General features: G+C 40.6%; 1 protein-coding gene across 2 annotated transcripts in view; it reads right to left on the reverse strand.

Annotated features, from left to right (window-relative positions):
- Positions 1–16,215, reverse strand: part of EGFR (epidermal growth factor receptor) — a 161,530-nt gene that overhangs the window by 16,814 nt on the left and 128,501 nt on the right. For both annotated transcript variants that reach the window (XM_064668707.1, XM_064668701.1), the window contains exons 15-20: positions 15,440–15,597; positions 10,104–10,139; positions 8,713–8,854; positions 6,927–7,049; positions 5,613–5,711; positions 1,117–1,302 (exon numbers count right to left, since the gene is read on the reverse strand). In XM_064668707.1, the coding sequence (XP_064524777.1) occupies positions 1,117–1,302; positions 5,613–5,711; positions 6,927–7,049; positions 8,713–8,854; positions 10,104–10,139; positions 15,440–15,597 (744 nt within the window). The remainder of the gene's footprint in view (positions 1–1,116; positions 1,303–5,612; positions 5,712–6,926; positions 7,050–8,712; positions 8,855–10,103; positions 10,140–15,439; positions 15,598–16,215) is intronic.

Genomic DNA, 16,215 nt, shown 5'->3' on the forward strand with positions numbered 1-16,215 from the left:
ACCAGGACAGAGCAGTAATTGATTTTAAACAAGAGTGCAAAAGAGTCAGAAAAAGGCAGCTCTCATCCCGGGTGGACAAATAAATTGAAATTCACTTGTTGTGGAATGCAATGTAAAAAGCACACACACACTGAGATGAAAAATGTGCTCAGCAGACTTTTGGTGGATACGTTTCTGAGGTCTTCAGCATGTTTCCTCAAAGCAAACCACGGCTGGGCGAGTCTGGGATGTATACAAGGTCTCAAGGGACCGATAAGGTCTTAAGTGTGTGGTTAGCCTGCAGACCAGCATTCCCGAAATAAGCAGCATTAAAGTAGCCAGGCTTTGTGGACACTGGCATCTCATATGATGGATGTTTGACAAACTGCAGTTAGTTTTTTGCTCCATTCTTCCACGCTTGCAAATGGCTAACTACCATTGAAATACAGCATATTGCTGCTAAGAGCTAAAGGCTGTACTTCAGTCTCCTTTGCTGCTCTTTGGCAAACAGTACCAGGTGTGACAATAAGTACTTTATGGCCATTGCAGTTAGATTACAGACACCAACTCAGTGCCTATAAATTACGGAACAGCTCTGGGATGCCTGAGTGTCTCTCGGTCACAGCCAGCCTGTACAAGAATGAAGCTGGTATTCAATAATCAGCAGTTTGATCTCAGGTCTCAGAGATTTCAGCCTGAAATTCTATAAGGCACACAAAAAAGGTGTATTCAACATCACTGTCCTGTGACACAGCCAAAAGAAACTCACTGAGGGAAGCAGCATTTTGCTATGCAAATTGCCAAATTCTATTCCCTTCCCTGCCCCTGTGTTGCATCACATTAGGATCACATTATTATTTCAATAGCAGTTGTTTGGTTTGGCTATAAATGTTTTGGTGATAATATTATTAATAGGAGCATTTTGAAGAACAGTTAAAGTTTGCTCATCAGCATGAAAATGGTAAATTGTTTAAGACAAAGTAATCACTTACTGTTATGTATAGGATTTATGTATAGGATTTCTAGGATCCAGGTGGTGAAACAGAAAGATTTATGGAGACAGGTAAGTAAATAAATACATTACATGCTGTTAGATCTCTGAGTTTTAGCTGATCTGGAGGTGTGCTGTCCGCTTACCTTTGCAATCTGCACACACCAGTTGAGAAGGTACTGGGAGCCAATGTTGTCCTTGTGCTCTCGGATGTAATCAAGGAGGCAGCCATAAGGCATCAGCTGTGTGATGAGCTGAACAGTAGAAGTGAGGCAGATTCCCAACAAGCGGCACACATGAGGATTGTCAACGCTAGCCATCACATAAGCTTCCTGAGAATAAAGGAAAAAAAGCAATGTGAAACACTCTCTCTTGCATGATACAAATATTTGGAGGCAGTTTAAAATAAGTTGGTCATTCAAGAGGTTGCCAAAATATTATATGCAAACTCTGCGCCTCATATCTCATACAAAATACATATATTTCCCACTCTGTGGACCAAGTATTTTCCATTTAGTGGAACGTCCAGATTTTTAACACTGAATCATCACTGAGATGCCACAGAAGAGCCAGTCTCCCACTACTGGTATACTAAGCAAACACTGAACATAAAATCCTGGGGGGATTAAAACTTACAGACCTAGGAAGACTAAATAAATTGAACATCAGCTGGGAGCTGATGGGATTTCACCATTTGGACCACCTAATTGCAAGGGCAACACATTTTGTGAACATTTGTCATATGGCTTTTTTTCCTCTACAGATCTTTTCACAAAACTGACTGGAAATCAGTATTTTTGAGACTTCTGCTCCTCTGTTAAGGTTGGTACTAACTCAGAAAGTCAAAGTCGTCATCTAGAACATGACTGACAGTTTCATTTTTTAAGAAACCATATTATTCTTGATGATGTTATTCTTCAGTCCATGTCAAACCAAACAGATTAATAATCAGTTCACCACTTTAGAAACTTGAATATGTGTCTTTAAGTAACATCAGTGAAAATACTGTCCCCATTTGGAAAAGGTCTTTTACACTCATATAGCAATGTAAATTATCTAAGGAAGGTACTTACAATGTGGAAGCCCAAGCATAATAGACCCTTTGGTCAACTGGAATTTCGGGTCTTAGTTTCACAAATATGTGAAAAACTCCTTTTTCAAATCTGGCTTCACCCTATGTAGCTTTAGGTACTTAGCTAAGGTACCCAAGGTACCTTCTTTTCTTTTGTTCTTCTTTAGGAAGGGAGAGACACTTTCAGAGGCTGATGCACTACACTCCAGACACACCGAATACATCCTTTAACATGGCCATCAGGTAAAAATTCCTGACTATATGATTTTGTGTGCAAAAACTACTTAAGGTTGAAATTTGAGATCTATATTTATACTGAAATCCACTGTCAAGTGCCAGCTCAAAAAATGGATTCCAATTGGGGAAAAAAGTTAGAGCTGCAGTTATTTGGTTTGTTTAACTAACTTTGTGTTTGATTTACAGTCTGTCACTTCTAGATATTTTAGAGGAAAAGCAATACAAGGGGAAATAAATGGGAATTTTCCCATTCAGTGAGTGGGTCAGCATCCTAACAGCGTCTGGAGTAACACCAACTAATCATCCTTTGGCAATTCAGGCTAGTAGCCCCTCAAAGCCTAAAATAATACTGAAGACACTATTGGGGCAAGGAAAGGAGCAAATCTGCTCTTTCTAAGAGCTTAAGAGAAGAAATACCATAGCACTTTACTCATCATCTAACAAGCGCTCCACATAGCTGTATAGCTGCTAAGAACTATTATTAAACAAAGTTATTAAAGCAATGACGTTCAAGAAATAAGCAACTCCAATTCTTAAGCAATACTTTCTGGTCTTGGTATTGTTGTTTAACATGCCAGCCTAGGCAAAACATGACGTAATGCAGGTTCTTCTGAGGTGCTAATTCCGCATTTGGTATCCTTGTTTCGGAGCCCCAGGAATGAAAGTGGCCTCCAGGCAGGCAGGTTAAAGATGATCTCTAGCACAACTGCGTAAGTGCTCCTCAACCTACTGCATGTCGGCAGGTCACTGAAAAACAACCCTCTGCCATGAATAGTACTGATTATATGGGCTAGCTTGAAGAAAGATAAAGCAAGAACACAATATGCTATTCAGTTGTGTAGATATTTGTGGCAGCATTTTTTAGAGAATCTTGCAAATTTGTTATCCAATGCTCAGATGTAAGCAGAGACCAAAACAACTTTATTTCCCTATGCTTCTAAACCGAGCTGTCATAATGAGGAAGGATGCCTGTTTTTTCCCTTGCTTCCTGTTGAGATTCAAATCCATATTGTATTCATTTCACTGAGACAGGGTGGGGGGAAGTCTGCAGAGTCAGAGCTTTTCTCACTGCCCATCTGCTGCACAGTCCACATGGGGCTGACCCGGGGGCTGAGAACTGGGAAGCTGAAAGAGTGGGGTGGGCGTATGGGCCACACAGCTTTCGGAGAGCATCCAAGTGTTGACACTGCCTCTTACATTTGATACTGCAAAGTAAAATAGGCCACTGCCTCCTCAAAGGGAGCAGAAGGGAGCTATTGTGTGGTTGTGGGTTCCTCTAAGTAGCCCAAGACATTAAAGTGGGCCTTTGTTTCAACTGTTTATCTTGGAAATCTCTTTGGTTCGCTCTGACCTGCTCCAAGTATGCTTGGTATTCAACAACAATCTTCTGAATTAGCCCTACCCTAACAAAATCAGCAAGAGCTTGACTGGATTATAAGGGCTGAAACTGCTGTGCTTGTTCTATACCTAGTGTGTTTCTGTAAGACAAATCATCTTTAATTGGACATGATTATCCCTGAGGTTCCAGTGACCCTGAAAAATTGGTTGTATAGCAAAAATCTGTTTTGAGAAGAGCTTTTGGAGTCAACTCCCTGACTTCTTTTTTGTATTTTTTAAATTTTCTTCTGAAATATAGAATGAATTCCACCAACCAAATCATCTACAAAATGAACAGGATTGAAAAAGCAAAAGCTTTTTGTTAAGCATCCTAATGCAAATGAAAAGATTATGTGGGGATATGCTACAGAAACTTCTTTTAAAGGAGAAAGCACATTGATACCACTGAAGAGCACACAGTCCCTGCACCTACTGTTCTGTCCTGTGACTAACTTGATCTGCTGAAGGCAGGATGAAGTATGGCTTGTTCACTAATCCTTCCTTCAGGATACAGAAATGTAACGCAGTTAAGTCTAAAGCATCCTTAGGGAACAGTGTTATACTCTTTATCACTGTGAAGAGCAAAATGAGGGGCAGATCTCAGAGATGCTGAACAGCATCTCTGCCAGCTCCTCAATGCCAAAGAAGGGAGGGACCTCAGCCTGCTCGCAGGCAGGCAAGGGGCAGGGATGAGGGCCACATGGGTAAGGACCTGGGGAAAGGCTGAGACTGGTCTGGAGTCTAGCTAAACTGAAATCAGGATGGATATTGCTATCTGTATGGATTTCTGAAATGGACCATCTATTATTTTGCAGGGTGACTTGAAAAATCTAATGTGCTTTATTATTGTAAGTAGCACAAGTGGTGGTTTGTTCACAGCCATTTATCCTGAGAGTTCTCACTACCAGAATTGTCTTTTTGTTAAGATCTTTGCCAGCTTCAAGCATTTGACATGAACCTTCCCTACTGGAGGTGTCATAAGCTGGACAAAACTGGATTTAAAAAAAAAAAATCCAGCTAAATTCAGTTCCTACCAAAATTTTAAAAATCCATAGTTTTTCCCATGGCTGAAGAATTTGTGTGTTTGGTTAACAACACCATTGCTTCCAGACAAACAGGTCCATTTGGGACATACCAGGGATAGGACAGACAGATACACTTTTCTTGTTGCTTAGGACTTAACCACAGCACAGGAAATCTGAAGTTACACTGGACATCTGAGTGCTCCTCTCCACGCTCATAATTTTCCTTTCCTTTTATATAAATTTATATATCCTTGGTGCTGTATGTTCCATGGCTTTAAGGTTTTCTATTTAAGATTTTCATCAGTTCCAAGTTCAGGGAACCTTGTATTTAGGACTCTAGCTCACTTGTTGTAAACTCACATATTTATGAATTCCTAAATCAGTGTTCTATTGTCTTTTTCCTTGTTTTCTGAAGTGATGAGCTATACCCAAACAAGAAAATAAAATTCCCAAGCCTCTTTCAGAAAGTGAGATAATTTCTTGTGTTTTATGGCAGAGAAATCAGACAGATGGGATTTTTTTTTTAAATTTTGGATTTACAGTTAATTTAATCCTATGTAAGCACGCAACTAGCTTATGCGAATCTGCAGTGTCAGCATTCAGAAATCATTAGGTCTGTTGTTATTTGCTTTAGTTGTATCACGATAATGGCAATGAATGCTACAGTTTAAGGCCTGAAATATCAGAATAAAGAAAAAAGAATTAGCGGTAAATGTATGTTCCTGATCCCCTCCCTGCTACCCTAGGAGTATAAAACCTGTATTTGGACTGTGAGACACTTCACAGACTGGGCTGCAAAGCACAGTACTTCTAGATGGAGAATTCAGTTTAGGGTGCAAAATATTTCTTCCCATAGAAAATCCTGAAACCCCTTTAGCTGGTAGAGAAGAAAATCCACAGATCACTTGAGAAAACAAATGTGAAAACTTACATCAAGTATTTCCTTGTTGGCTTTTGGTGATGTAGCCTCTCTCAACTCTTTAATAGCAACAGGAATTTTAACCTTCTCCCCTTCTGGGATCCAAAGTCCCTACCAAAAGAAGTACAAAGAGTTATTCAGTCTCATATCTAACAGGTTAATTCTCACAGTTATATACATTTTACATCTTCTGAGTAGACTTACATGTTCTGAGCAACAGGAAGACAAGGCAAACAACAAAAATATGCAAAAAACATGTCTTATGTATGGCTAAAAAATCCTGTTAATGTGGTGGTATTTCTCTTTCAGTCACCTCTACTATATTTTTTTGAATAAACATGTTCATTAGTGTCCCTGTACAAATAGCCCAAGAGATGCATAAAGAACATCTTTTGTAGATGGAAATCTAATTAATAAGAGCATCACAGCAACTGCATGTACAAAACCTTGCCACTTCCAATTTATAAATCATGGGATGAAAAGAATGAGCATTTTTTCATTCAAACAAGATGGTATCTATCCTGTACAAATAGTCCAGTCCTATGCAGTGGCAGGGAACTCTATGTCCAGGTGGTACAGTGCTCTACATCTATAGTATCAGGAGGCCATTTAGGTGGCAGGTCAACAGCCTGGCACTGTGAGGACATGCTGCTGAAGTACCCAGCAATGTAGGTGCACATCTTTTCATGGCCCTGAAGTTTCTAGTCATAGCTGGAAGCCTGCTTCAGAATACAGAGCTTTATAAAGAGATATATCAATCTACAGTTTCAGTACTACTGGCAAAGCCTGAAACACATATCCTGAATAAAAGGAGGAGCACAGAAAAGTGGAACTTGATGAAGAAACACAGGGGATAAATAAACACCGAGAGAAAAAATACCTTGTGGACCTACACAACTGAAGGTGTGTAGACACTTCAACACATCTGAGTCAGTTCTAATGAAAGAGTGAATGAAAATTATAAAGACGACCCCAGATGACACACAAAAATAGCTTAGCACTAAGCTGACCAAAATGCATTTATTTTTTTTTCGTAATATTCTCAATATGGTGTATTTGACTGTGGTAGTTTTCAAATCAAGATCTTTGTTTTCCAGGTTCAGCAATGTGGCTTTGGCAACACCTTATGTAAACCTTCTCCTGTTACCCAATTCATAACTCAGCTAATGATGATTGAGTCATCTTTCTACCACTCAATAGATATATGCTACAAAATCTAGTTAAAAAGACCCCTACAAAATGGTCAGAGTTCCCATTTCATACTTTGTTTGGGTGGCTTCCGCATGAGGGAGTAAGATGGAAAGAAGAGAAACATGGTGATCTTACCTTATAAACAGTGCCAAAAGCTCCAGAGCCTAAAACTTTGACCTTTTTAAATTCTGTTTCCTTTAAAATTCTCAGATGAGCCTGGTTTGGTGCCTCCCCGCTGGGTGTCAGTGGTTCGACAAGCTGGTGCAGACAGAAGATGATGTTAGAAGGATATACAGTCTAGAAGGTTGAACACTTTTGGGAAGCAAATAAATCCTTCCCTTAAAATAATGAACATTTTATTTCCTGTGAAGTTTATGGGAGGATAGCTCTGCTCTGACTCACAGGAATAAACATCTAAAGTTGCTCCAAAAATCACAGAGTGGTGACTGCCATTTTGAAGGAGAATGAAGGAATACAACTACTCAAATGGAGATTTGGACTTCAAAGCCTTAAAAGACAGCATGAAAAATAATGTAATTGCAGCAGATCCTAAAGGAGATTTTTTTTTTGAACTTCTGAATACATTATTAAAATGTTTAAAATAATGGGCAAGAATCACCTGCAACCTTTCAGGTCTGCTCTTGTTTAACTGGATGAAATTCCCATAGTACCCCAGACCACAGGATGTACAAGCAGCAATTGAAATTCTGACAGTGATTCTTTCCTCAAGAAAAAAGATGTTGAATTGGCTATTAATTTTTTCAAAATTTGATCTAAGCCTTATAGCAAATAGTAGTAATGCTCTCCAAACAAAGATATTTAACACTTTTACGATGCATAAGTCAGCTTTTTCCATTATTGTTTTTTGTTTTGCCTTTCCTTTGAATGAAACCATATTTAGCTAGATTCAATCTGATTTTAGTGGGTCAGCAACCTTTCTGTTGTGATGAAATATCCTCATTTTGAGGAGTCCAGAGGTTACAATATGAGCTGAGTACAAACTGAACTCTACTATCACAACTGTAGAATATAGTGGTATGTAAAAATATAGTTAGGTAGTGCACTGAAAAACAGGACAGTTTTTTTTTTTAAGGATTTTAGTAGCTGACTCTGCAAATCCAGCAAGTACTGAAGGAAGCTGCAACTGGGATTTTAGGAGAATATTAAAAATAATTTGCTAATTATTTACTAGGACTGGACTAGAAAGAGAAGGGGGCTGATCATAAAAGAGCAGCTTCAAATCAGGATAAGGAATTTTACTGTTTTATACATGAGGTACCCAGAGGGTGATGCTGTAATGCACACAAAGCCATGCAAAACGAAAAAGCAGTGTAGAAACCTTGTTCATGCCCAACAGGGTGAACCATTCACTTTGATGGCTCTGAGGGCTTTTTGTGCTAAAAACAAACCAAAGACAAGACATAAATACTTCCTCAATTCCTTTCCCTGATCTCCTTTTTTTCTGCAGGATCAGGCATGAACCTGATCAAGGGGTTAAAAATTTCAAAAGCACTCCAAGCTGCCACAGGAGCCTCAAGGCTTGTCTGAAGGGACATGTGATTTTAGGCTGAAGGTCTACATAGCAAGGTGGTATGGATCAGCAAACACATTGCACCTCACCCTGAAGGTATAGTTTTTTTCCTGAGTAGATAATCTCAATAACTATTCTTTGGGATTGAGACATCTTTTAAAATCTTTTGAAAATTATATCCAGAGGGATCAGATTTGAGATTAACTGAGAAGGTGATAGATGCACACTGCCTCTTTTCTGGGTAGCATAGCAGACACTGTGTTTTCCAAGCCAAGGGATAGCTGAAGTACAAGGCAGATGCATGGAGCTTTAATTCTCTGGTAAAAGGAGGATGGCCCCTGTTGCCCCAAACAAAGCAGTGGGTGTTGCAGCTGTGCCAGCAGCGCTCACCTCCCTCTCCTGCAGCAGCCGGCGCAGGGTCCGCTTTCTGACGATGTGGCGTCTTCGTAAGTAAAGGCCGATGCCCAATCCAACCACCACCAGGCACAGGAGACCTCCAACAACACCAGCTGCGATAGATGGAATTTTGGAGCTGCAACACAGAAGGAGATCCAGAAAGAGAAAAAAATTCTTAGGTGTAAGATTTTAAAGAAGCCCTATAGAGGTTGCATGAAGCCTTAGGTTTTGATCAAACACATGCTCTGGACAACCACAAAGAGCCTACTTGACATTTTCAGATTTCTTGGGAATCTGTATTTTTAAGTTTCTCATCCAGTAATCTGTTCAAAATCTTCACTCTTCTCTCAAACTTGCAATTGGAATTGATCCTCATAGCTTAAGAGAAGGGATTTCTTCTCTCTCTGACAAACCCACCAAGCACATGAGCATCGAATCTGTGATGCCTATGTACTCCAGCTATGGGTAGCCTGCATGTGATCAGCACGTGGAGAGGAGGAGATCTGGGAAGGCATAAGCAGTTGTGATATCTGCAGTGAAGCTGACATCCCATCATTATTGGAGGGGCTGTAAGAGTCACGCTGAACGTGAGATGATCTGCCCTCCCAAGCACAAATGTCTGAGGCCAGGTATTGTGTGTGCCATCCCCGTTGTCTGTACAGTTTGCTGCCTCTTTATTAGAGCCTTGGTAATTTCAAATTTAAGTTGAAAAGAAGAACCTGGTTTCCAAGACTGTTTTTTTGGTTTGTACTTAGATACCCATGCCAGCTTTTTTCTAAGTTGCCCCAGGGATTCCTATTAAATGCAGTCACTTTTTAGCATTACTTCTAGGCTGAATTTGTCTTGCCATAGCACGACTCTGTGGGAAGAAACAAAATCCTTCTCTTTAAGCAAAAGAAGCCTGTTTGCTTGTTGTATGACCTTGAGCATGCCATGAGGCCAAACAGTGTAATATAAGATCTAGTGTGACAAATGAGCATCCATCTGGGAACAGAACGGTTGGAGATGTACAGATCACAGGCCCTCTGTGTGTCTGAGTCCTCTGTAATGCAGGTAACTATATAAATCCTAAATATCTCTCTCTCTCTCTCTCTGTCCTTCATCCTTTCCTTTTCCATCCCCTCTTTTTGTTGTCCAGTAACAGATTCCAAGTCTCACCTTGACAAAAAAAGGCTAAGCAGAACAAGATTTTGAAGTCTTGTGCCAGTAGCAATATTTCTCAGTTCTTTAAACCATTTTTATAGGTCTGAGCCTGCTTTAAGCTGTCACTTCCCTGTACAGAGCTGAAGACTTAAGGCCCAGCCTCACAGTGTCCAGTGTGGAAATGTAAACATGCATGCATTCTTTCCAGCTCTGCCATTAATTGTAGCAAATGAAATACTCACCCATTTGGACAGCCTTCAAGACCTGGCCCTTTGCACCTGTAAAAACAAATGAACATTACAAACATAGTAGCTCTGGCCTACATACTTCTATAATTCCAACTAAGAGTGCTACTGATTGAAAAGCTTGTGTTTCAGAGCAGTCCAAGTATTAACACAGGAATTTATAATAGTCATACACTCCACTAAATATCAGTCAACGACCTTGCTCCAAAAATCTTTTATCTAGAGGAGTAGCTATGCTGCATATTCAGTTTAGAGAATGTTTTAAAACAAATTTCTATCATGTGATAGAATGGGGGAAGGACGTAGATACACAAAATTCATGGATTCCCTGGCTCTGCATGGAGATCTGCATTAGTGCAGGAGCTCAGGGCTGATTGTAGAGGAGGAAAGAAGTACATGTGGAAAGGATAAGGACAGAAATACACGTGGAAATGTGTCATTGGAGACCCTCCAGCATATCCTTGTTTCCTGATAAGGTAAAGATTTCAATTTTCAGACTTCCTATTGCAATAGAAAACAGGGACTCCCATCAAAAAACCAGTATTTGACAGCACTCTCTCTGGCTATAGTTTGTGGGCATGTGTCCATGACATGTTTCTTTTAGAATCTATAGTCTTATGTTACTGGTAATGTAAACAGGTATAACAGCTATCTAGAGAGCCAGGAACTCTACTAGCAAGTCTTTCACCCTCCATTTGAGCTTAAAATTCTCAAAATTAATTTTGGCAGCCCAATGCAAAAAACAACATGGACAAAAACACAGTGACTGCGTTCACTTGATGGTCTAATGGGCATGAGAGGCACTCTGAATTCCCCAAGTGCTTCTGGGCTACGAGATGTATGCTCTTCATGGGAATTGTGGTCTTTGTGGTGTCTACTGAGGAAGGAGAGCATTACAGAGAGGGTGACATCACCTCTGAAAAACAGAGCACAGGAAGGAGTAAAGTCCAGTTTGTGGTATCCGCTCGCTGCGCTGACTTAAAGAAAATGGATCATCTCAAAACAAATTCAGAGGAGGTCAAGCAGGGGATAAGGAGTGAGCCCATGCCAGGAAAACTGCTCTGAAATCCCTTTCACTAAGAGGAGGAACCAGAAAAATTTCAGAATGTTAGGTAGAGTTGCAGATCTTATAACTTGGTCTAGGTCTGGGGAAGGAAGAGGTGAAGCAACTACTCATTTTAATGGGCTTTTATTTGTTTGTTTGTTTTCATTACTCTGATCTTCCCTAGTGTATTTGTCTTGTTTCTGGGCCAACACAGTGCTCCAAGACCCAGCGTCTGGAAGGTCTTGTAAGTTCACTGGGCTCCCATGCAAGAATGTGCATCCTGGTGTCCTGGACATGCTGGAAGTGCTGTGCATACCAATTCCCAGATCCTGGGTACTCAGCCTTGTTAGCTTTCCTATCTGCATACAGCTTGCTTTGTTTGCTGAGTTGTGTAACTAAGTACAGAGAGGCTGCATGTGCAGAGCAGAACCATCAGCTTGTTTATGGTCATAGGAAGCAGATCTTGCTTTGGGTGCTCGATGGAAAACTGATCTAAGACTCCAGATCTCATCCTATCATGCTCTAATGCCTGGACATGAATTTCTACATGCTAACGTAACAAAGCACGTGTGGCTGCTCTTGAATAAGAATGTGAAATTAAAAGACCTCACTTTATTTCAGAACATGATTATTGTCTCTCAAAGTATCTCTTCCTCAAAATTCTGGTTTGCCATGCTACTTTATAATGGTAAGTCCTCTATGTGCTTTATAACAGCAAACAGAATTGGCTGATAGTATCTACAATCTGAGGAATGACCGACCAGTTCTTTTCCTACACTTCAAAGCAGAAACAGAAGTAGTGTAGGTTTTTATCTGTTCCCTTCTTTTTCCCCATCAATATCCAGTCTGGGTGGATAAAGTAAAAAGGTGTCTGGGAAGAAAATGACAGATCAGCTTGTGCTTTTCAAATCCCATGTTGTTTTCTGATTCATTTCGCAAGTCAAAGAAGACACAAAACCTATGAGAAATATCCATCCAGGACTACATATAATTATTTTTCTTATTATGGAATTTGATGATGACACTCAACATAAGTAACTCAAATTTTGTGGAATCTAAACAATCATTTTTTCCATTCCTGAGTAATTTTTCTTCTCGTTACAGAAACTGAAATGAGACTTAGGTTATGAATTGCCTGAAGATCATATGGATATATCAGATGGATATAGCAGCAGTTGTAGTCTCTGAAATATTTCTCTACTTATTGGAAAATTATTACTGTGTACAGTTCCTGAAAACTGTTTAATCCTGAACTCAGCATTTCATTTGTCTATGTAAATATTACTTGTCCCAGTGCAGATACAGCTATTTATTTCCCAAATCCATCAAGATCTTAACAACTTTGTCCTCGACCCATAGTTCCTAATTTGATATAATACATTAAGTTGCTATGATTTATGGCCTTTCAGAAAGGACTAACACTATAATAGCCTAAGTTTCTTCACAGTCATAAAAGAAATTAAAAACCACTGGGCTTTTCAAAGCTTTACAAAAACTTTACTCTGTCCTTTCTCATTAACCTTCCAAGTGTGACGAAGGCATAGCATTTGCACTGTGCTGCTGCAACCTTCCCTCTCGGATCCCCTGGCCTCCTTCTCACCTGTCCCAAAAATCCCTTGGCATTTAACATGAAGACTGGTGAGACAAACAGTGTTGGTAGCAACTGCAGAGGCAGGATGTGTCAGTATTGGCTTCTCTTCTCCTTGTTCATTCCCTCCAGTGGTTGCGTCTGTGTCTGAGTTTAATTCCTGTACTCTGTGAGACCAAATCCTTCAACACTGAGCAGTTCAATTAAGCTAGTGAGTATCATTAGATGCCGAAGGTGTAGACGAGGTAATTCCAGGGCTTTTCAGATGTTGCTTTCTTTATTGTAGCACATACTCTCAGCTGTACTAGAGGCATGGCAAAAAGAAGCTTGTGTACAAAATCCCCAAGAGAGTACAGGAGAATTGAGAAAGAAGGGGTCTTTTGGGCTGAGCAGGAGAAAACTTCCTTCATTCTATGTCCTAATGAAGGCTGAAAAACTGACTTAGCAAAGAAAATGAGTCTGGAAGGGATTCTCTGTGGCATTACAAAAGAAGTGATGTACTACCAGTATGCTTACCTAAAATGAAAAAACAAAGTTTGTGACAAAACTCAGCTGAGAAGAGAAGTCCTTTACTTGCAGCTTCTTCAAGTAAGGAAAAGAGAGAGAGATCCTGGGAACCCTTACTTGCATGACTACTGAAGTCAGCACAGTTAATCATGCTGATAAGATTTTGTGGGCTCTAGCTGTGAAATTGGACAGGGACAGAAATGAAGTTGTTGTTTCTTGTCATGCAGGAATTGCTGAGACTGTGGTTTCTAAGGATGCAAAAACTTTGTGAGACAGATGTTTTCCACCCACTGCTGAACAGATCCCATTCCCACAGCAAAATGAGGGAAAGGCGTGAAGAGAAGTGGCGTTACTGATGGATTGCCTTCACGAGGACAACGCTGTGCCAGACTGCATATTTCCATACTATGCCACTGACACTGGCTCCTTACTCATCAATGCCATTGGCCTCAGATGTACCATCTGTATAGCAAAAATAGCAACACTACCTCCTAGCTCTCTCGAGCCGTTCAGGTACACAGCCTGTTTCTTCTGCCCCATTTGGGCAGCAAGTGATTGACCATGTTTACAATATAACTGATGCAAATTCAGTCCATGTAAAAGATGAAATTGATACTACTTTTTATTTTCTGCCTTAAAAACACAGGGCCAAACACACAGAGACATATGTTGGGTACCTCTCATTTTAAAAAAAATTCTCTGTACTGTAACCCTGTAACCCTGCCAGACTCCTGTGGTACCCCATCCACTGTCAAAGCCAGGCAGGAATTGATTTCTCTGATGAAGTCTGCTCTGGCAACTTGCTTGTGCACTAAAAGCCACTGCATGACTTCTCGTTGCATCCCTGTCTGGCAGATTACATTCTCCAAGTCTGCATTTATTTGAGTCTAGTGTTTGATCTCACTACCAAGGCCGCATAGTGGAAAACTTTGTTCAGATGTGGTTACTCATTATGCTGCTCCACTAATCAGCTGCATTTCCATGTGGCCAGTTAGAAGGTGGATATTGGATCTCTGTGGCCAGTTTGTATCAGTAGGGACTATTGAGGTCATTAATAAAGAGCAAACTTATAAAGATCCCTTTTCAACTGAGACAATTTGTTCTCAGGCATTGCAGTGGGAAGCCCTGATAAGCCTTGCCTGTGACTACAACAAAAACGGGGCATCGCTGTAAATTGCGGCAAATCTACACAGCTGGTACAACTTTCATCTGAAAACCAGCGCACTGAACTTCACTAGGAGCACTAGAAAGGGCTGTTCCTTGCTAATTTCACCCTTCATCTCCTTTTTTCCATGAAGTCGAGGACCTGGCAGTTGGATCAGCTAATACACAATGGGATGATGGTTGGTCTGAATCAGTTATAACTTCTCTCTTGCAACACATATTATAGGCATACTACAGAAAGATTCTGGATCAGACAGACCTGCAGGGTAAAAGGCAGGGCCTGTGAAGGACAATACACCAAACGTGCGGTTTTTTTGCTCTGAAAGCATCACAGTCCAGCAACCAACTCTGAAATCCTAAAACCTTTTACTGCGCATCCTATGTCCTTTGCAGGTTGGAAACCAGGAGAGAAGACAGTTGTTACTTGTCATGTAGGCTAACTAGTTCAATTCACAGCTTGTTCCACGTGGCAGTTTAACTGTGCCCCCAAATGAGGACAAAAATGGGGTTACTGTGATGCCCATTAATAATGCCACACTCTGGAGGCAAGCAAGGCTTTGAACTCAGACCAAGTGCTAGCATATGGAAAGAACGGAGAAAAATTAAAACACCATGTTATCCCACTGGGATTTCCCTCCTGAAAATTGAAAGGTGCAGATAAAGATGGGCCATAGGAGTTCAGCATCCACCAGATGTCACTGATGTTCCTCCCAAAACTAAAGGACCCAGCAACAAGCCAGGTGGGGGAAAATACAGTGCATCACTGCTGGGTGAGTTCTGCAAAATTCCAGGAAATTTTCTATTTAAGTTATCAAACAAACCTGTTTCAAACCCCCTAAACCATTTTTTTTTCTGTCTTCCATTGAACTTTTCCTGCTGTGTACTCCTGTGTACTCCTGACCTCTCTTGTTCCCTGCTAGTTCTTCTCAGTGGTTTGACATGGGACTGTCAGGAAGAGAAAGAGCTCGAGGTGAGCTGTTCCCCTATTTCTTTTTTTCCCTGTTTCCATTCAGCCAAGGTTTTACTCACCCTCGGGTGCAGTTTGGATGGCAGAGCTGGCAAACAGCATTCCCGTCGGCATATTTCCAGACGAGGGTGTCATTCTCACCCAGAACCCCTGCTGGGCAGGATTTCACACAGTGGGGGCCATCTATAAAATGGGCACACTTCATGCAATTGTCAGGACCCTGCAAAGAGAAGCAACTTGTTTATAATGCCCTTCAATCAGCCTATTCAGGAGGAAATTCAGAAGACAAATCTAAATCCCTTCCACTGCCAGAAGTTCTCAGCATCGTCTGGTTTTATTGCCTTGCTACCTGATACTCTTGCAAGTAATTGCTATTGTAGGATGGACCATACAAAAGGTAGTCCCTGCTCTTTAAAGCTAGTATTTTCTTGCATTTCAGTGTTGCTTCTTTTATCCTGGTTTGCCTTCTGCATGGTTGGAAAACGTATATTTTTCATTTTAAGGGGAATAATTTAATGACACCTCAGTAAGGCTTTATCTGAAAAGCATACGGCTTGGCAGCTACCTGGTACAATCTGCCATCACACAATTTAAAACATTGGACCTGGACCGGCTGACACCTCCCTGAAGTACTGGCCTCAAATCATTTACCTGGTTTCTCAACACAGGTGCTTTCCTCTGTTAGAGAGAAGCATGGAGTAATGGAGGCAACCCAAGGAGTGCATGAATTTTTTTTTACTTTGAAAAGCGCTTAGTTTGTGTTTAAAGGAACTGCCTTTAGCCATTTTTGGCAGAACTGTTTCATGTTCACCATGAATGACCTAAATATTTTAAAGCA

This window comes from Pseudopipra pipra, chromosome 1 (genome assembly GCF_036250125.1).
Source record: "Pseudopipra pipra isolate bDixPip1 chromosome 1, bDixPip1.hap1, whole genome shotgun sequence".
Classification (NCBI taxonomy): domain Eukaryota; kingdom Metazoa; phylum Chordata; class Aves; order Passeriformes; family Pipridae; genus Pseudopipra; species Pseudopipra pipra.